General features: G+C 38.2%; 2 protein-coding genes across 4 annotated transcripts; both read left to right on the forward strand.

The window, feature by feature from the left end:
• The first annotated feature begins 60 nt into the window (after positions 1-60).
• Positions 61-11,456, forward strand: LOC149106112 (plasmolipin-like). 2 transcript variants are annotated; one of them, XM_089297845.1, is made up of 5 exons: positions 61-192; positions 5,228-5,340; positions 6,344-6,532; positions 6,957-7,115; positions 7,997-11,456. In XM_089297845.1, the coding sequence occupies exons 2-5, from the start codon at positions 5,251-5,253 to the stop codon at positions 8,138-8,140; spliced, it is 582 nt and encodes a 193-aa protein (XP_089153971.1). In that variant the 5' UTR covers positions 61-192; positions 5,228-5,250; the 3' UTR covers positions 8,141-11,456. The 2 variants fall into 2 exon arrangements, with proteins under 2 accessions (XP_089153971.1, XP_089153970.1); XM_089297844.1 differs by lacking the exon at positions 7,997-11,456 and having other exon boundaries at positions 6,957-7,744.
• A 5,537-nt stretch (positions 11,457-16,993) lies between these two features.
• LOC110050859 (uncharacterized) lies at positions 16,994-21,233 on the forward strand. 2 transcript variants are annotated; one of them, XM_089298028.1, is made up of 5 exons: positions 16,994-17,112; positions 18,122-18,219; positions 18,405-18,608; positions 19,392-19,541; positions 20,457-21,233. In XM_089298028.1, exons 1-5 carry the CDS (start codon positions 16,995-16,997, stop codon positions 20,535-20,537), a joined length of 651 nt encoding a protein of 216 aa, XP_089154154.1. In that variant the 5' UTR covers position 16,994; the 3' UTR covers positions 20,538-21,233. The 2 variants fall into 2 exon arrangements, with proteins under 2 accessions (XP_089154154.1, XP_089154155.1); XM_089298029.1 differs by having other exon boundaries at positions 17,018-17,112; positions 18,106-18,219.
• Positions 21,234-21,766: the final 533 nt, after the last annotated feature.

Here is a 21,766-nt window from a genome sequence, read left to right on the forward strand (position 1 = left end):
AATTCTAAAATTAACAATGATTGGTCAGATTTTTTAATTAGCCAAGCAGGGCCCAATCAGGTAATATTTTACATAATCAGCTCAATGTGTATGATTCTTTAGTCTCAACCATCTTGTCTTATGAAATTTTACTTATTTATTCTTCTCTGTCAAGGTCTGGTTTCTTCTAGTCAAGCTTCTTTGTTGTCTCAGGTAAGGTTTCTGCATTCTCTACCTCTGCTACTTGGTCAAGTAGTTGAATACGTTATAATTTTCTGTAACAGAAGCTTATTATTTGCGGTATGTTTTTCCTGCAGGAAGTAGCTTACAGCTTAGAGAACTTTCCCAACATGAAAATTAAACATCAAGTAAAAGTGAATATGGTCTTACTAGTAAAACTCTACCTACATGCATGGTAATGTTTCGTTTTAAAACCACGTACCAAAACAGCTAATCTTTCTAATTGTTTCAAATATCAGGTGCTTTAGCGGGAATTAACCCAAAAAAAGTTGTCGGTCAGAAAATGTATCGCTAGGAAATGTTTACATTTTATAATTTGATGTTACTGTATAATTTTTCGGGATATATAACAGCCCACCTTTAAAGTATAGTTTAGAGAGAATTTTAAATGGTTAATGCTAAGTTTGTGTGATAATACATATGCAAGAAATATTTGATTAATATCAGTTTACCAGCCCCACCTGCCACACTGGAGAATAGATTTTAAGCATAAAATCATGTGCTAAATTTGGTTTATGATGGTTGTGTGACTATAATGAGATTCGATCATGTGATCTATGAAATTACAGGGACTGGTTCTGTACACCAATAATAATAATTATTGGTATGTTTAATGCTATATTATACATTGTAGTCACCATGTATCTTTTCGTTGGCTAGAAGCTTACAGTTAATTCAGGGAAACAGCACAACCTACAGATTATTCACTAATCTGCTAGCAGATTAGTGAATAATCTGTAGGTTGCACGTGCAATGCATGATTTCCAAGAGCAATGTCAAGTTCATGGACAGCCAAGTAAGAACATGGCTTGTTGAAAATAAACTGTGTTCGGTTCAATAATTCAGTCTTTGACATACAAATCATGCATTTCTCTGGGCTTCCTCGAATGACTTTCTTATCTCAGGGTCTTGGAGGGCCATCCTGTGTTCAAGGAGACCAGCTGGCTGATTTAGCATGGTGTTTTGAAAATTTTGGTACTGGGCTTCCTTACTCATTCTGTACAATTTCCTAGCCTCTGAGCAGACTTTCCAATACATATAATTTCCATTTTTCTCTTAGAGCAGCCACAAATATGTTTTGAGCCACAGCTCAAAAAATCTTTGTTCCTTAGATTTTGCAGATTTTGCAGATTTCGCTTGTGCTGATTCTTCATTGTCTTGATTCGCTTTCACATCATCCTTCTCTGTTGCAGTTGCTACTTCTTGTTCTTTGGGCCGTTTTGCAAATGAGAGCTGTGTTTGCCCCTCCAGGGGCTTCAGTTTTTTTCTTCGGTGGCATTTAATTTGAATAACAATGTCCGCCTTACGAAAGCAAGCAGGAAGAGACAGAAAGCACGTGTATGGAATCGAAAAACATACACTTCTGTAAAATACGGCTGATCATAAAAATTGAGCCTGTAATGACCAGAATGTAGGGAGGTACGGTGGCCTCATGGTTAGTGTGCTCGTCTCCGAATCGAGTGGTCCAGGTTCGAGCCCTGGCCAGGGACATTGTGTTGTGTTCTTGGGCAAGACACTTTACTCTCACAGTGCCTCTCTCCACCCAGGTGTATAAATGGGTACCGGTGAACTTAATGCTGGGGGTAAACCTGCGATGGACTAGCATCCCATGCAGGGGGGAGTAGAAATACTCCTAGTCGCTTCATGCTACAGAAACCGGGATAAGCTCCGGCCTGATGGGCCACTTGGCTCGCATGCAGACTTTACCCTTACCTAATGACCAGAATGTAATGGCGTTCGCTTTACGATCACACGCTGCTTAATTTGATACTTATTTTGAAATTTTTCATAAATAGAGAAGAAAAGTCATCAAGTCGTGATTGTAATAGAGAGAAGATAATTTTTTTGTGTCCAATGGGATTCATCTGGGACTAAATTTGTGCGTCTTTTGGAAAGTTATGACTCTGAGACGCGGGACGTGCAGGTAGATGGATCACTGTAACACTTACCTCAACCTTGATTATTCCAGATATCACAAAAACCTCATCCAATAATTGGTTATTATAAGCAGAAAGAAAGGTGCAGGTTAACACTGGGGGGTGGGGTGGGGAGGCGGGAGGGGTACTCTGTAAATCTTTGGGTAGAGTTGTGCCACTGGGACACTGAAATCCTTACCCTATACAGGACCATGATCAGCTTGATTTTGCAATCCTGTTCTAGACTAGGCACCAAAACACCCCTATGATATCCCAGACTAGCTATTTTCAATGCAGGAATTTTATCGCTGTAGCAATTCATAATAAGCTTAATCAAACCAATATCTTACAACTTAGTCACTTCAGAGTTTTAATTTTTATTATAGAACCGTGGGTAAAAAGCCTCGTTCTAAACTAAATTATCTATACACTAGCCACTTTTCTGGTAAATTACTCCCTATTCTAGACCAAAACTGTCTGATTTCTACATTTATACCCTATCCCAGACTAAACTGCCTGAAAACCACACCCTTCACAACGCCACATACCTGTATAGCTTATACATGAGAGTACCCCCCCCCCCTGAGGGGCGGTTTTAGTGTAATTTCCAGAGGTGGACATCAAGAACTACAAGGTAACATGCTACTGTATACTGTACATGTAAATAATTTAAAACAATGTGTGGTTCCAGAAAATATCCATACCCCCCACAGAGGATCATGGAAATTTCGAGGGGTGGGGGGGTCTGAAAGGTGGTAATTTTCCAAAGAGGTGAGAGGCTACTCAAAGAGTTTTCTTTCCAGTGGGTGTGAAATGTGATTGAATGAATACTATCGTACGTTCCCAATCAATTCAGGTAACCAAACCTACAGAAATGTTCCATCCATTGAAATAAACGTTAGATTCTTTGTCATATATTTTCCATTTTTCTTCCGACGTTGTACAACAGACGACAATCCTGAGCATCGTGTTTGTTGGACACCAAGTTGAACAAAATGCCAACAAAGAGGTGCAGCGATAAATGAACAATGAAGTTGATGATATTTTATACTTTGAAGATCATGCTGTATTTAGCTTAAACGTAGCTCAGATGCTTTTTCCAGCATTAATCATGCTGTCAATTAAATGAGATTCGTACTTTGTTTATTTCGTTTGATACTCATACAAAATTATTCCCTTTTTCGGTCTTGCCGTAAGTAGGTTATCATATATTTTCATCGTTATCTGTGTAGTTAATAATTTGCTCAGTGAGCAAAGTCGATTCAAAGCCATTTGTTTTGAACTATATGTAACCGTGGACAGCGAGGGGCATTAGAGCGGTAGCTGAGATTTCATGTCATTTATAAATAGAACAACTGAACAATGGGTGTTTCACGTATGAAATGTATGACAAATTAAAAAACTAAGGTATAAAATGAATTTACTATTATTTACAAACTACAGAGACAAAGCGTACGACTTAATTTATGTATTCCTTTGGTGAAAGAAAAAATAAAACAACATTTGGGAAACAGTTGTTTTGAAAAAAATTTTGTGTGACGACTTTACTGCGTGTGTAAAGTACTGTAATTTGATATGTTGTTTTGACCATGCATAAATTAAAACTTTGACTGGGCTATTTGAAAGAGCTTTATGTGCATACCGAGATTCTTGTATGAAAACTTCTTTTAACTTTATGAGGAAAAAGTCAGCTGCTATGCCATTTGGGAGTGAAGTACTTCTAAGTCAGTTGTTTATTAATTCAAATGCTGGTTCAAACATTTTAACATGACATGAAGGAACATGCTGCATCTGCAGTCTACCGTGAAAAAAATACATTTTCGTCTACAGTGTAACTACAAACAGCTGCAGCTAAAGTTTAGTACAATTAATGATTTAAGGCTCATTATTTATGAATACAGATTTTCCGAGGGGTAGGGGGGCCCAAGTAGAAAAATCATGAACATTCTAGGGGGTTGGGGTAGTACTGTGAAGCCCCCTGGAATGGAAAATCCTGGAGGGTGGGGAATCAAACTGGAAAAAAAACCTTCGTGGGGGTGGGGGGTGGGGGGGTTATGGATATTTTCTGGAACCACACAATGGAAATGTTGAAAAATGATTAATCATTTTTCAAAATTTCTATTGTTTTAAATTATCTTGGCCTGAAATGTTTACAGGGTATACTTGTCTTGATGATTCTCGAACTCCAGACATCATGAGCTACAGTATATTTGTTTCCCTTGAGAGTTTGAGATAGGGAAGTTCAACTATACCACTGGAGCAAAGCTTCTCAGCCAATCAGAATACCTGATTCTTTAATTTTTCAAGTCCAAGTCGAAGGGAATTTTGTTTTTTGCTTATTTAATTTGTCCCTCAGTTTGTGCACCTAAAGCACTAAAAAATGGTGTCTGTGATTTGCCATATTCAATTTCAGTGAAAAGTTACAGAACTTTTTCAAAATAGGATTAAAAAAATATGGAGTGGTTGTAAAAAAAAAAATGCTCTTGGAGAAAAAGTATTTGGAAATGAAATTCGCAGACAAGTTTTTGTTGTTTAATGGTCAAACTATCTACTGCTCAAATGTGAGGGCAAATAAACAAATTCCCTTTGTCTGGTAGCTTTTAAAAGGGACCCAAAAGACGATTTGGATGCTCACATTTAGAGGTCCTGAAAAATTCAGCAATTCATTTTATTTCAAAATTCTTCGATGGGTATAGTGTGATAGCCAGCTCTAAGAACTTTAATTTGATGTAGGGGGTTTAGGTATCTACAGTTTAAACTGGAGGTGCTTCATCCCTTGGACAAGACACCTTGAGCTAAAGGTATACAGTGACCTTAAGAAATATATTTTTTATCAATCCATCCCCTGGGTAACTTTAGGAGAATAATAACTTGAAATGTTTTGCAGAAGCTACAACAAATTAAGGGATATCTCAGTTTCTAATTTGTCAAATATTTGTTCTTCCAATTCCTGCATACTCTGAGCAAGTTTGACTCCACTAACTTGCTTATTTGTTTAATGTGACCTTCCCCTTGGTGTTCACATGTTTTAAATTCTGATTTTTAACTTTGATTGTTCACACTTAATACAAATTGTGTTGTATTCCTTATAGGTGTGGTGCTAAAAACAATAAAGATGGAAGGCCAAGATCTCAGAATGAGACAGTCTGGTATGGATCTTGAGTACTTGAAGAGTGTACCAGGACTTCTAAAAATCATTGAAATAGTATGTACATGTTTTGAAATTGGAGATGTACTCTGTAAACACAAATCTGTATCTGCTAACAATTTGGAAGAGCATTTACAAAGATATCCATCTAGCAATTAATGGGAAAAGTATTTTTGTCGCTGTTTTTGTTTTTTTGCCAAATGGTTACACAGGCTTTTTTGATGTTTCATTTCAATGTAATTAGTTGGTTAATGTTAAAACAATTAGACTTAGTGTTTTGTAAATTTTGATGGAACGGGGACTGTGCACATCACTATCAAAATGACAGGTGCAGTAGTCTAAGGTTTATGTGTAGTTTTTTGCCTCAAAATTGAGTAATCCCAATTCGAAAGTTGTTCTGTGGCCAGGGTTCCTTTGTTGTGTTCTTGGAAACATCATGCCTCTTGCAGTACAGTAACTCTTTTCAAACAGTTATAAAATGGGTAGTGGCAAGCATTTATCAATTGTAGGCCCAGGGCAACCCCCAGTGACTCAAGGGCCGATCAAATATGTTGTACATAACTGTACATCACTGATTGGCAATTACAGTAACTGTAAATGGTTGAATCAAAACCAAGTTCAGCTGATGTTGCCGGTATCAAACTGATAAACTATAATGTATTATGCAAATATTATACATATACAGTGTAGTATAGAAGATAAGCCATAAAAAGCATGGACACGTACATTTAGTTAGGGTTGTCACAAGTCAAGGAAGTTAGTATTGTAAGTTTCATTAAAACTGCAAAAATTCTTGTCAAAGTCAGGGAATTTTGTCTTCATATTGAATCAGGCTTGATAATGAGTGTTGATAATAATACAAAACTAGCAAATAAAACTCGACTATTTTACGCAAAAGAATCAAAGCAATTTGATAGGGTTTACTTGAGCTGCTTTTCATTGGAATTAATTATTATTTATAAATATATAATTGACTTTTAGTCAAGGAAAAAGTAATTTTTTTTTTGTCTCTTGATGAATTGCCACCATCCTAAGTAATATTAACTCTGTCATCTTTCAGATGTGCCTTCTTTTGTCTTTTGCCTGCCTCTCTGGCTTTACTCTGAAATACAAAGAGAACAGATATGGCGGCAGATTTGACTTCTTTTACTTTGCTACCATTACATCGTGGCTGTTGGTGATTATTCTGTTTGTCATGTTTTTGTTGAGGCTTTATGAGAGATTTGCAAATGTCAACTGGAACCTTGTTGTAAGTGACTACTGTAATTTCTATTTGTAGTAATCACTCTTCCCTTATTAACCAACATTTTTCTATAAGTTTAATTTGTGGGAAGTTGTACATGTACTATCAGAATTTGTTTTGAGGCATGAGTCAATTTTTGAGCACAAATCATCAGTATGTCAGTCAAGGGTCAAGTTCAAATCAAGTTAAATTTCTCCCTTTTTTTGGCTTTTTTTTAATTGCATTGTAAAAATGATTTACCAGAGGTACAAGGACAGTGCAAGGGTTGCCTATAATTATTCTTTCTTTTTCTCACTCACTGCACTTGTTCATAAAATATTATTTTTACCAAACTAGAATAGTGCTACCATGTAACATCCTGTGTAATGCCAAGCTGTACTTAACTAACCATTACTAAAGTAGAACATTATTTTTGTTTTGTATTTAACAGATGGCAGTTTATTCCCTTGTTACAGCGATTCTATTGCTGATCTCCTCAGCACTTGTCCTTGACACAGCAATTTACCTTAGAAGACATGACAGACCATTTGATGGTCAATTCCAAGACATTTGTGCAAGGGAAAGTTGTGGCAATGTTGAAGCAGCTGGGGTAAGAGCTCCTTTACTGGCTGGGGTACTTTCTTCTGGAAACAAAGATTGGGAGAATTTTATATGCACCAAACATGGCAGCCATCAACCTATGAGTCGTTCATGGGGGTTTTCCCTTGTCTTGCTCTTTCCAAACGTCCTGGGAATGAGGTTGACTGGTGTTAATGCAAGGTCTGGTTCAAAAGCTATGTACAACGGGAAAGAGTTTACCCTAAGAATGCACCAGATGCAGCCACATTTTCATGAGGGATGCCCTTACACCAAGGCAGAGGGCAAGGGAATCCAATACCACTCGGTTGATCAGCTCATTACAAGATATTTTATCAGAACTGGGCATTTGCGACATTCTCAGGCAGCTACACATAACAGTCTTTTGTCATTGGGAACGTCGATGTCCCAACTTTGACTCTTTGTATGGAACAAGCCAACTTGTATGCATTTGTATATATGTATCTTCCCTCAAGGACATCAAATTTTACACAAATATACAAAATGAATTTTGTTCAAATACTTGAATGTGTTTGGCTGGTTTCAGGCATACAAATTGCAGTGTATGGGGTACATGTCAGCCAGCTTTTAGCTTCTCTCTTCCAGGTGTTTAGTTAGTTGGGGTGCAGCACAAAAAAATAACAGAGTGAGAAAATTAGGGAGAGGCTTAGCACCATTTTTTCACTTACATTACACAGTCATAGTAAGGTGCTGTTAAGTTGTGCCTTTTGTATGGGAAATTGTCGTAACAAATGCTAATTATTATCAACATCTTACTGCATCTGCAGAATGTCGGTTTATGCTTACAACATTACTGTATATGCTTATGCTCTAGTGAAAACCAGCCTGTATACCCAACTGCCTAATAAGATGACTGAATTATTTTTGCCCCAGGCATTTGGAATCATTTCTACCGTCTTGTTCACTATGGATACAGTCTTGTACTGCATCAAGAACAGGAACACAGGGTCAGCGCAGCCTCCAACATCATCATTTGAAGGAGGCAATACTGAAGACACTCACGAACCTATTGAGTAACCTGAAGCAAATTACAGACACAAAACAAATTGAGGTGATTGAACAAGTCAACAGTTCTTGGTTCAATCTATAGGTTCAATCAACATAGTGTGTTTATTTGACTACAGTGCTTATTTTCTTGAACCCATTAATTATTATTTTAGGGTCATAAATTTTACTGTCACACTAAGAGCTTATTATAACTTAAACAAATGTTCAAGGGTCTTAATGTACATATACAATTCTACAAATGTGTCTTGGATAACCAGTGTTTATTTAGGATGCAGCATTAAATAGATAATAATTATTATACTGTATTCCTCTTTAGTCGTAATTGTTGACATCTAGTGTGTGTTTTTAAATAACATTATTATTAAGAATGATTGCTCTTTAGAATGCAGTGACCTTATTACAGACAGTTACAACGTAATCTCCATAACCTAAATTATGAAGAAAATTTCACCGTCCGCAATGATGGTAATTTACAGTGACTCAAAATGCTGTACCATTTGTATAATCATACTGTACATGTACAATATATATAATCAATGTGTTGCATTGTATTCCCCACATCTACTAGTTTTACATGTAGCTCAGATACCTTTATCATTTTGTAGAAATCTTGTTTCCATAAAGAATTAGAAAATAGCCCAAAGAAAATATGCATACTGATTGGTTTAAAATCATGTTTCTATAATTCGAATTGATAGAAACACAACACTGGCACGAGCTGTCGATGTAATGATGGCACGAGCAAAGAGAATTTACATTTTGATAATCAAAATAAACAAGGTTTTTTCTTTTTTTTTTCGTTGCGGTATTTTCTAAAAGAAATAGAAGACATGCTCTCCTTAGTTATAGAAACACTCGTGAAGGTTTGGAAGCACTTAAAACTCGCCCAACGGCTGGTGTTCCCACAGCATTTCTCATTCTCCAAAACTTTCACTCGTGTTTCTATTAAACAATTAGATTATGAGCTTGAGATTTCTATCGGATGATAGTTGACGAGGGTATTTGTATATGTAGGTTTTGTTGTTTCACGTTTTAGGTGTACTCCTGTAAACGGTCTAAACAATGGTTATCAACAAATCATTTAATATTCTAATATTCCCAACTTGATTCTTTAGTAAAAGACAAGTTCATAAGCCGCTTTATCTACTATGATATGTTCTTTCAAGTTTGTCTGTAATTAAATTTTAAGCAAGAAATAATTTCCACATACATGTACTGTGTAAATTTGCTACATGTGTAAATTGAGATTGAACTGAAACTTTCACTCTGCCTGCCTTCCTGAGAAGTGAATTGTCTATATATAAACATAATCTACAAGATCAATTTGTTCTCTTGTAATAGGGGCAATGCTGGAGCTGTAGAATCTGCCTAGAATCTCTAGAACTTACTCGTATCTTCATGGACTACAAAGCAGTTGTATCTTAAAAATTGCGAACGTGCGTGGTCTTCGAACGAAATATCCTTGCAGTCATGGATCTTCGAGTAGTGTAAAATACATCAAATTTATCTTTACTTACATACAGGTCATTGTAAAAAGCTTGATTTGGATTCACCTCAATTGGTTAGAGGAAACATTCTGTTATGTTTGAATGCGGACGTTCCATTATTTTTTTGATTGGGGTGGGGGGCAATTTTTGGGGGCATGAAACTTTTTTTTCACCTCTATTGCGCATGATTTTTTTGCTGGGCAATAGCGTGTGCAAGAGCTTTTTAAAAGTCAAAAACAGGACCTGGGGTGCGTTTCTCGAAGGTCCCGAGAAATTTTCGCACCCGGAAAGCCATAGCGAAATCTCAAACTATATGATTTAAGAGCTGTTTTATTAACATATTCTTAATATGAACAGAGGTTTCCTTCATACAAGAAGTTTCAGGCGTATACACTGCTCTGTTGTTTAGATACAGATTAACTAAAAATGCCTTTACGGGCCCGAAAAGTTTTCGGGGCTTTCGAGAAACGGGCCCCTAGATAGTAAAAAGAACTTGCTCGATATTTTTTTCCCCATGGCAGCAGTTTTTGCTGTGCAAGAATGTTTTGTTTTTGGAAATTGCCCACCCGGCCCCCCCTCAAAAAAATAATGGTCCGTCTGTGATATTTCCATTTTTGCTCAACCTCACCCTTTCCTCCTTGATAGCTAATACGAGTTATGTTGATACCATTTGCTCATAACTTATCTGATTTTTCGAACTATTGGCGTGTTTACGACATACATGTAATTATAGACTTGCTGTTGTTAGTCAGTGGAAATGGACTCAAGTAGTCTATACAGTCGAACCTCCAGCAACAGCCACCTCCATACGACGGCCACCTCTGTAGCACGGCCACTTTTTTTAAACTAAAGTGCGTCCCAACTGCCAAAATAACCTCTCCACGATGGCCAGTTAATCAACGACTGACGGACGCTGTGTGTGCAAAACCTCCTTTTTTATTGTAAAGAGGTCACGAAAAACTTGATCCGTACCACGCGTCGTTGGTCTCTGCCTCCGTTTGGTTCCTGCTTTATTGATATATTTTGATTGTTACGTATTTATATGCTGCAATAAGCATTTTTGTTTTTTTAAAGTAGAAGTGTACCCTCCCCCCCTAAAAAAGCAGGTGTCATAATACACCCCTACGTCCCAATGACGGCCACCTCCCTACAACGGCCACTTTCCTCTGTCCCCAAGGTTGCCGTTGTGGAGAGGTTCAACTGTAGTTTAAATATTTTCCTTTTGTCTCTAGTAGCACTAAAATTCAAAGTGTTTAACAACACATTAAATTAAAATTCAACTTTGGAGAGTTATTTTTATTCTGAATAATCTTAAAAGCTCTGTTCCCATTCAGTTAAATAAACTGATGTAAATAAATATTTAGACTGCTCGTTAACTTTAAAATGCTTCGCATACGTGAAAACAGTGGAAATATTGTTGAGACAACTTGAATCAGTTGTTTTACATAATGGCATTGTGTACTTCTTTCTGTGCCATACTTGCACTAAATTAAGCATGCTTTCGCGGCAAACTGATCAGCGTCCATCTTCTCACGTTATTTACACCTACATCGCGCGTGCAGATGAAATTTCAGGGGCATGAGGTGGACACGTGAGAGACATGACTGGAACCATTGATACACTGTCTTTTACAGATGTAGATAACAGTGGCCTTACTTAGGAAATGGAAGGTTTGTTGTGATATCTAAAGGGGGTGATTGTTTTCAACTGGGAATCGCTGATGGACTTTGACATGAGGAATTGGTGGCATGTTACCCATGTTACTGGGATTTACTTATGAGCGTGACACGAGGTTCATAGTGTTACATGTCTCTGAAATAAAGTGTTACAATGCAGAATGTGTGTGCCTGTCTTTGAGATATTGTCTCTCAGGTCTCATTAACATCAGTTTATGGATGCCATAAACTTAAACATAATTTCTCCGTGCCAGTGTTTTTAATGAGACTTGTTTTGAACCAACATGAACATGTACGAACGTGTATGTAGGTGGTACGAAAATGGGTGGTACGAAAAGACGTTGGTACGAAAAACCCGGATACATGTAATGGCCTATGGTAAAAATCGGATGCAAATATCCATTACAAGTCCAACGCTTGAAATAACCAGCTTGAAATACGCGATATCGGAAACAATAGAATAAAGAATAACTTTCGAGGCCTTTGTTTCTTAGCCCCGCCTTGACAAGTTAATGAGCTAAGGCAGTATTCCCTTCGGAGGAAAGCGTACGTGATCTTTGACCAATCAGAGCGTCCCTGTTTACGCTTCGCTGCTAATATTACAGACCTATAATTTTTATTCGACTGCAAGTAAATGTCCCGAGAACAATAGGCATTCTACGCGATGCGTGGCTTCGCTTATGGGTGCGCGCGTTTCCCCGCGCTTGGCAACCGACAACCGTTGTAAGTGTGTTTTTAAACAAGCAACTCTTAAAACTCTGAATATGTGGTAAGATGTACATTAATCCATATTTGCGTGTGGAGATGCGTCATGAAGAAGTCTTACGTGACTTAAAGGTCGGCACACACGAGGGTACTAGTCCCTGCCTCTAGTCCATGCAGCAAGTCGCAGGGACAAGTCCCATCTTGTGAGCTAGCCAGTTTTGCCACAAAATCTAGTCGCAGGGACATTGCGACTAGTCTCACGAATTCAAACTGGTTCGAATTTTTGGTACAAGTCCCTGCGACTTGTTCCTTAAAACGCTTCGTGTGAACTGTTCGTGGGACAAGTCCCTGCGACCAGTCCCTTCATGTAAACTTTTCAGGGGACAAGTTGCAGGGACTGGTCCCCTCGTGTGTGCCGACCTTAAGACTTGCTTGTTTTTATTCGCTTTCGTGCTCCTTGTGAGAATAAATTTCCAGGTTAAAGTTTAGGATTATATTGACTAAATGTTTGCTCTGTGTAGTGTTATCCCAAAAACCCTTGCTTCGCTTTATTTTCTGTCGTTCCTGCTGTTGTAATCCTGTTCTAAACTGTTCCAACAAACATCCTGGCAAACTCTGTTCAGATTAATGCGGAAGTATTTCCAGCCTTGCCAATTGGAGATACCTGTAGTCGCAAGTTGAAATTGCGTTGAGACTTGTGTTTGGTTGCCAAAAGGACTCGCAATTTCTACACCAAAGTGCACGCAAGTTGCCAAAGAAGACCTAACAAATGATGACGTAATCATCTTGCATTGACTTGCGTTGGGGAAAACTTGAGTTCTCCTTGCCATTCCGTTCGGCCAGTCCTTTGTAAATGTAAACGCCGTGTAAACGTTCGAATTCTCCTAAGCTTTCGCTTTGTAAACACGACCTCCATTTGAAGTGTTAATGAGGTTTAATTCATACACGGCGCATCTTGAAAATGTCGGCCCTTTTTTTTCATTTGTGGCGTCTAACCGCCTATACCATTAATTTTCCCGACTCGTCTATTGAAATAATAATTTTTGAATTTTAATTTCAATAGATGAGCCGGCAAAATTAACCGATCTGGAAAATTAGAAGAATGATTAGTTATGGTACTTCTAAAAGTACGGCCGCGAAAGTTTGACACTTTCTTAACTCAGTTTTGACACCTTATAACTGTTACATGCATTTGCTGTCCGATGTAAAAACTGAACAACACATGGCTGCTCGAGATAAATAATTTATCGACAAAATAAGTCATACTAAGCAATTTAAAGGGAAAGAAAATGCTTTTAAGGAGAGTCAATTGTACTCATGTACAATTAAGCCGCGTATAATATGAGAGGCTCTATAATGAGCACTTGGTAGTGTTTGATTTGCATACTTTTAATTTTTATATATGTACATTTGTCTGTTGCTTTTGTTCTACGGTAACCAAGGTCACCTGAGGAAGCCAATCATGTTTTGCGCTGTTAGTTCTTATTGTTCGTCATCCGGCTGTAAACTGAACCGGGGAGTGCATATTTATTATAGTACCGTAACAAGCTGGCCAAAGCCGGGTTGACAACACGACATAACATTTCAACTGGTAAGTGAAATATCAATTCCTGATTTTTTTTATATCCACATTTCATGAAGTTTGTTTCAAAAATCACACGGTTGCGATGCTAGAAATAATTTCTTTCTTTTAACAATACGTGCAAAAAGTTGTACATGGAGCGGTAGAAAGTTGTTTAAGCTGCCCTTGTGTCAATATTTCCTCGTGTTGGTTTGAACGTTTTTCTGCCTCCTAAATGGTATGCGATTCTCATTTACAGTAACGCTGGAGCATTTGAGGAAAAAGAATTTTAATATTATTAATATTCAGGCGTTTCTACAGAATCCGCCTTCTTTGAAATGGCTTATTTGCCAGGTTTATGTTGTGTAATGGACCATGGGTACCAGAAATTTTGTTTTGGAAACCGAATATTATTAATCTGTAAAAATATAAACACTCTGACTTCAGTTTTAAACTGATCAAAATGAGTTTGTTCGAATTGAAATGAAGATGGTAAATGTGGCAATTTTTTCGTTGAAGATCAACTCGTTGTCTTTAACTTCAAGTTTTGAATTTAGTCATGCTTGGTATGTTTTGTCCAGACCCATTGTACCATAATCTTAAATCATTACTAATGAAAACCTGAAAACCGCCATCCCTTGGGCATATCGGATTATTTAACCCACATTACAGCTATTGTACATATCAGAATAGGGTTTATAGGGAATTTGAACGGCCTTCAATTCGTCATACTGAGTCGAAATCGATGTTGAAATAAAATGTGTTGGGCTCGATTCTCAAAAGCTGGAAGCTGAGAGTCTACGAACAGGCTCAGGCTTGGAGACCACTGGCGCGCAAACCATTTCTTGGCGCGTCCGCACCAGGCTCTTCGCCGCCGGATCGCTTCGCTAGCGCGTTTTATTATTGTACCCAAAGGTGACCTTGCTAGGCGATCGGAAAATGACTAGAGCCTAGCTGTAGTTCTGCACTGCGATTTAAACTAACTAAATTCTACAGTTAATTGCAATTTGTGAACATCGCAAAATGGCCAAACAAGACATTCTGTACTTTTCTTTGATTTCTCTCATTAGTAAACCCGTTCCCAGGCGTTTCAGTTTTCTTGAGCCTGGGAATCGGGGGGGAGGGGGAGGTCGCTGTTAGGATGTAGGGGGAGGACAAAGTCGTGGACATGAAGCATAAGTTTGGGAACTCATCCGTAAATCACAAAGGGAGTTTTCTTACGGATTTCAATTTCTATTTTAGGTGGTGATTTTTGAAATCACCTGGGCATTTTTGCTCCTGATAAGCCCTTCCCTAGTGGCAGAGGTTGCTAATTACTTCAGTCTTTTGAAGGCGGCGGTCGGTGTGAAGCAACTTTACAACACAATGGCTGCGGCCGCGGTGAGTCTATGACAGACCAGTTGGTTATTTTAGTATTCATTTTTGATTTACTGATAATCTCAAGAGTTTTTTTACTGGTCTCTTCTAGGAAATTTTCCTTGAGTTGAAAGATCAATTCTCCCATCAGAGCCATTACGATCAAGAGGTTGAACTGAACTGCTTTGAAGTCTTTCATTAAGGTTTCTCGTAGCCCACCAAAACCCACCTCTTGTAGTTGCAATTGAATCTGTAATCTGTGAGTCAGAGCGACTGATTTATTGATAGGCTGATAGGATTAATTAATAGTTGATTGATTGCTGTATTCATTAACTGAATTTGATTGAGCTATTTTCTTTTCCTGCAGGCGTTTGGCTTTTTTACCATCGTCGTGTTCATTATAGACATTGTGTTCCTCATCTTCAAGATAGTCAAATTCAGACAAGCAGTTGTGGCCACCACAAGCCCTCCGGCATGAATGATTCATGTTCCACAGTAAAAACCCTTACGTATACAAACGAACTTCACTGAGCTCACCACATGACGAATCTTGTGATATAACAAACTTTGCGTCATGTCGAACCGCGCTGACCTCATTACGTCATGAATCTTATACTATAACAAGTCTCTCGCGATACTATGGGACATCGCACCATCACGGGACATCGCGCCATATCACGAGTTGAATTAAACATTAGCAAGATGCACACGGAACGAATGTTGTGAAGCAGGCCATTTCTCTACGCATTGATAAGTCGATTTCTTCGCTTACTTCTTACTTCGAAACCTAGTATAAACTGAGACTATCACTTCAGGTGAAGGAATTATCAAAAGGAGTGTTCTGCTCCAAACGCTTTGGCATTGCCAGAAACAACGCTGTGTTAAGTTTTCTCCGCAAGGTGCCTCCCTCCACTCAGGGATACACATGGGGTACCATACCGGCCAAATGATAGCGCAGCCTGACAGCAGCGGTCAGTTACCATCCAGTATCATAGATGTACTTAAAACTAAATCTCTTATTGACCGAACTTGCAGGTGATCGTATTGGGAGAATATCGGTACACGGTCTTTTTTGTACGGGCCTGGCTGCGCTTGGTCCGTATCGCCACGAACCCTCGCGTTTGGTTATTGAGATTTTATGTGTAACGTAATGCTATTTATATCAGTTATTATAATCCTTCAAATATTTTCGCTCGCGCGCGATTGGTCTAAACACGTCACGTGACCGAATATTCCCCAGATAAAACTGGGGAATATCCGAGATTATAATCCATCAAATATTTTCGCTTGCGCGCGATTGGTCTAAACGCGTCACGTGACCGGATATTCCCCAGGTAAAACTGGGGAATATCCGAGAATATTCCCCAATTTTCAAAACTGCGCGCGTTCCGAAAAAGATTTGAAGAATAAGAAACACAATAACCTCTATTTACGCTCTCGGAAAACTGTCCGCTTCTCGGAAAAGATGATGTCCGCGGACAAATATCCAAGCATATTTTCGCGCCAAATGGAGGCTATTGTTTATATATAACCACGTTAATATGTGCAATGGATTTGTAAAAGTCTGTTGCTCTTCAATAAAAAAAAAATGTGGAGGCCTATAAAAATACTATTCAGTTAAAAATCCTGCGCGATTCAAATTGTTCAGTTTTCATCATGAAACATTAAGTCTGCGGACATTTTCCACATTTCTAGTCGGCAGTTTTTACAATAGCGTCAGCTAATACAGAACTTACCTCTGCCTCTTGCCACACATATCAGGGAGGATCTCTCTCAAGTACAGGATTTCAAGCCTCAAAAAGAGGTCGAGTAGGTATTGTTACGAGAAAGGTTGTACATAATATTGCCCAGCAATATAACATGAAAAAAAATGTCGCCCGTTACTCAAGGATGCTTTTTCACGATTACGCCACAACTCTGCATCAAATGTTCCACTTGGAAGAGTGTTGCATTGCGTTTTAATTTAATGCCCTTAAGCAGTCATCATAACCTCAAACAATAGCACTTTTCTAGATCATTGCACCGGTCCAATCCTAACTTATATAGTGAACATAAACTGACACTCTGAAGTTTGTGTCATGAATATTCATCCTCAGTATCAACGCTCGTTGAAGTTCCGCAAGAAAACACAACTATCATTGTCTAGTATTCGTTTAAGGAGCCAACAGCGAGCACAAAAAAAGCGTATTTTTCAAGGTGAGGTATTGATTTCCCAGTACGGATATAGCTTGATATTATTTGAGTTCTGTTGCATGATAATGTTTCAGTACTTACTTCATTGGAACAGTATCTGAACGTAAATATTTCTGTCTGATATTTTTACGACAAGTGGCGAATGTTAACTCGCAACATTCGAGGATTTATTAATTTAAACCATCACCAAGAAGATGTAACCGCGCTGTCATTATATTTTGTCTCGATCTAATGGATAACTTTTAAATTAAACATGTAATTATAAGTAAGAGCGAAGTTATATGTGAAATATTATTATGCGTGTGCACATAACTGCAGAACTAAGATATTCTTTGTCGCATCTCAACAGTGATTTAGTAATTTAGTAACTATGTTTGGGAAGTTTCGAAGTCAATACAACCATTTTACGATCTGTCGCAGCTCGTTCTGTTGTTTATATTACAAGCTTATTGTTCCCTTGCCGTAGTTAATACTGAAATTTAGAGCTCGACAGTAAACAAGAATTATAGCATGGTGTCAGAAGTTTATATCTTCTGGTATTCTATAATCTGAACTGTAGTCATCGATAAACTGTTTCAACTTGGCAAAAACACGTTCAGCCGCTTTGAGATTTTGGCAATAGTCCAGGACTGTCAGGTTTTGTTGCATATTAGTAATTGCGTTTTAACGAAAATCACGCCTGGACATACACTGTTCACAGCTTGTTTTGGATTCCATGTTCTACTTGGCTGAATTTGCGTATTTTGCAATTTAACTTATGAAGAGTCACACTTATGTGCGGAATCTTTCTCGTACTTTCTTACACGTTTAGTTTTGGGTTCATCAACACTGAGCGAGAAGATGTAAAACTAAAAACCGTTAATGTTAAAAATTGCCGACTCAGTACTCAACCAAAAGTCCGAGTTTAAATCTGCAGTAAATATAATCATTGGCCAAGTATCTTTCCCAGTTTATTTACGGAAAAAGTTTTAACGTGTTCATGATGTTGTTCACCAGGAGTTCACTCTTAAAGATTATAGATCGCCGCATCACTTAAGACTGGGCAAAATGGAGACTGTAAACTGGATGTATCTGTTTGATCCAGAGGGAATGCTCAAACTTCTAGAACTGGTAAAATAAACTTTTCTTTAATTTATCCTTTGCAGTACATCAGATTTAATTAAAGGAATCAGAAACACAACTAAATAAATTATATGTACCTTTGTCTCTGATCAATGTACACCATTGCTTGTCTGCTATTTGGAATAAAATTCCGATCAGTTGGTCGTTCCTTTAAGTCATATTTTACATTTCAGGCCCTTCTGTCCGCCGCAATAGCCTGTGCAGCTCAGTACCACAAAGACGACGGCCTGTCAAACCTGTCTGAGTGGGAGTTTGAACGGGCATCCCCGTTTTATGTGGTGTTCGTTGTCGGACTTGCGGTCGTGTTTGTCGTGTTTGTCAGCTTTTTGTTTAACTTGAATAAGAGGTGTGGATCACCCAAGGGATGGGCTCTGTTTGTAAGTATATCAGTGCTACTTTTTATCTCAATCTGCAAAGCAGAACACAAACTTTACTTTGTAGCGATATGCTCTACATACAGTACGTTTTAACACTGTTCTGCCATTATCTCTTAAAAGTTAGCATCGTCTGGTGTAGCTTTGAATGCGCAGCACAAGGTTCCATAGTTAATTTTAAGAATTAGAAAGATGGTCGGGTCAAAAGATGGGGGACCAGGGATTAAAAAAAAGATGGTCTGGGATCAAAAGATGCACTTATTAAGTAGATTAGTGTATCTTAATACATGATTCCTTCGCCATTACTCACCATGAACAAGACCTAATCCGTTTTATTTTTGAACAAAAGAACAAGTCTAGCCATGAACTCATCATCAGAGCTTTCGTTTTCGATCTTTTAAAACGGCCCAGAATACTTACGTATAGGTTTTTTTTTTAATGTTATTTTTATCACTCGCAATACCAACCCTATTAACGATACTATCATTACATAAAACAGCAACATACTACTCACAGTACTAACCTTACAATGCAAGTTGACAATACCATGCGTTATTTAGCATATCGTAACATGACTCAATGTTATCTTATATATAGAGTTACCCTTCAAAATATTTAAAGATCACACGTTGTAATTATCTTAGATTTGTATTGGGGTTAGTCTAAAATATGATGACAAAAATAAACAACTAGAATTAAAACAGAAAGAAATATAAAATTGTATCAATGAAACAATAGGAATATCTCAATTTTAATTTTATTTTTTTTGCTTGTTTGTCATGTCAGGTGACGGGGTTCTCGCTGATCTGGACTGTGTTCTGTGCTGTTACTTCAGGATTTTTCAGTGAAGTTGTTTTCCAGCTACAAGAAGACAATTGGGATGACTCTATAGATGAACGCATTGAGTGGCGCTACCAACACGCTCAGGCGGCCGTGGTATGAACTTTCTTTTTCCTCTAATTTGCCGTTATTCAATTGCCAAACTGATGCCGTCCTGTGTAAGGCTGGGGAATTTCGATATGGCTTGAGAAACGTTCTTAAAAATCTATATCCATGAATTGGACGTTCGCAATTTTAGCAGCGGTTACCACGTTTTCTCTCCCATAGAAAGAGAGAGAACTCTGGAAACAAGATAAAGAGGCTGTTGGGATAAACGTCATGTTCAGTATGCGAGTAGTCCAGCTGGCGTCGCGTGAATACACATATGTGTTATAAGACATACAACTAGACGAACAGGCAAAGAAACTTTCTCAGACGGGAAATAATTGGACTACTTTAAAGAGAGTATGTGTAGTTTGTTAACACACTTGACAGTTTGAAATCGTTTGTTCGATAGCAGGGTCGACATTAGAGAGAGGATTGGAGAGTTAATTAAATCCCCCATATAGGCTTCGTTCCCAAGGTAATCCCTCTGAAGTCAGTTTTGGACATGGTGTTCAGTTTTTCAGCTTCTACAGTAATGCTATTCCACGCGTTGCGGGATGTTTTCGCGAAAATGCATGTAAAGCCGCATGGGCCGTCAGCGTGAACGAAGTCTGCGTCACAGGATTGAATATTTCTAGATTTCTAAAATTTTTGAACCCGGAAGTGTTCTAAAAAATAGCCTGAGAGGGATTACCTTAGGAATGAGGTCTATATTGGGGATTATCTCACCCACTCTTCATCCTCTCAGGCTGAGCCTCAACTCTAAGCCAATTATTTAATTTCCCTTACTTTAATAATGATATTGCCAGGGAATCTCAACAAGTTCTCTCAAGCCTTCTAAGGCCCAGTTCTGCGCTTTCATCAAATGCATTATAGGTCAATTCCATAACCCTCTATTCCTAATTGTATCCTCTTTCTATTCTTCAGATTCTTGGATTCATTTCTTTTCTGGCATTTTTGGTGGACACCATACTGCACTATCGAATTACCACGTCTACTAAGTGGTAAACTTAAAAATAGCTTTTAAAAACTCAAAGAGCTTCGTCACGATCTCAGTGATACTCTTTTTCAATATTTTTTAAGATGGACGAGATTTAATGCAAATCCCGAAAAAAAAACAGCAGAATTGTTAACTATGGTAGGCAATCAGCTCCGGTTATTTTAAACCAAGCTTAAACAATGATGGTTTAAAGTTAAAGAGGACTGAAACAGCTTGGTAAAATAAATGCATAAGCTTCGTACAGGGATAAAGGGCGTGGTCAAAACTTGGCGAGGGGAGCAAGTTGTTTGCAGTCTGGGATATCGTGCCAGCTTTCTTTCCCAGATCTCGCTCGGCTTCCCTCCTCCCCCCCACCCGCCGCTCGCTTCACTTTAACACCCTTCTTTCTCTGCATGAAACGGAAATTCTCTTTGTCCTTTGTATGTAGTTTACATTTATAAATGAAACTGATGTAATTGTTTGGCATAAAAAATGAGAAATCTGTGTTATACTTTTTAGTCAACCCTCAAGAAAGATTCCTTAACACACTGACCATACTTCACACGAAAAAAAAAAAACTACCAGAAAACTCTCAATGCATAAATAGTCGCCAGATCTAAAAAAATTAGGTGACTGCCTACCCTGGGTGCATGGTATGTCTTTTCTTCTCGAGGAATTTTAAAAGAAATTCTAAGAGCGAATAAAGAGATGTCGATACTCGAAAATACCCTTTACCAGTTTTCTCTTGCCAATAAATTTGAACCAAAACACCTCCAGTACCTTCTTCCCTCCTCCCGCCCTCCCGTCTTGCTATGATGTTTCAAGGTCTGTGTGCTTAAGTTATGGTGACCGGCTATCAGGCCGAGTTTTTTCGCGCTGTGGGGAAGAAAAAAGACCTTGGTAATGAGGCTGTCATACATTTCTTTATGCGGTCTCACGCAAACACAGGGCGTAGTTGTTTGAGCGACCAGTAAAAGACAAGAAGAAAATATGGAGCGCGGAAAATCTTCCCTGATCGCAGGTATGACTGAATGAGATAGACAAATAATAAGCCATGCCCATTTTTCTCTCTTAAAGCTCTGTACAGAATGTTTGTCTCGTTTTATTAGTTATCAGTGTTGACTTCGATTTATCAATTACAATAAAGCACAAGTTGTTCAGCCAATCAGGGATTTACGCGAATGATAACTCGAGATGGCGAAGAAAACACCACTAAACAAAAGTATTATGAATGAGCAGCTAGCTAGTCACAGTGGCT

The sequence above is a fragment of the Orbicella faveolata genome, unplaced genomic scaffold (genome assembly GCF_042242905.1).
Source record: "Orbicella faveolata isolate gen_17 unplaced genomic scaffold, um_ofav_v1 contig_3, whole genome shotgun sequence".
In the NCBI taxonomy this organism is placed as follows: domain Eukaryota; kingdom Metazoa; phylum Cnidaria; class Anthozoa; order Scleractinia; family Merulinidae; genus Orbicella; species Orbicella faveolata.

Bases quoted from the DNA above. Each gene is read 5' to 3' on its own strand.
- LOC149106112 (XM_089297844.1), top strand. From the start codon at position 5,251: ATGGAAGGCCAAGATCTCAGAATGAGACAGTCTGGTATGGATCTTGAG. The intron at 5,341-6,343 runs GTATGTACATGT...GTCATCTTTCAG, and splicing joins TTCTAAAAATCATTGAAATA to ATGTGCCTTCTTTTGTCTTT. The intron at 6,533-6,956 runs GTAAGTGACTAC...TGTATTTAACAG, and splicing joins ATGTCAACTGGAACCTTGTT to ATGGCAGTTTATTCCCTTGT.
- LOC110050859 (XM_089298028.1), top strand. From the start codon at position 16,995: ATGAATATTCATCCTCAGTATCAACGCTCGTTGAAGTTCCGCAAGAAA. The intron at 18,609-19,391 runs GTAAGTATATCA...TTGTCATGTCAG, and splicing joins CCAAGGGATGGGCTCTGTTT to GTGACGGGGTTCTCGCTGAT. The intron at 19,542-20,456 runs GTATGAACTTTC...TCTATTCTTCAG, and splicing joins AACACGCTCAGGCGGCCGTG to ATTCTTGGATTCATTTCTTT.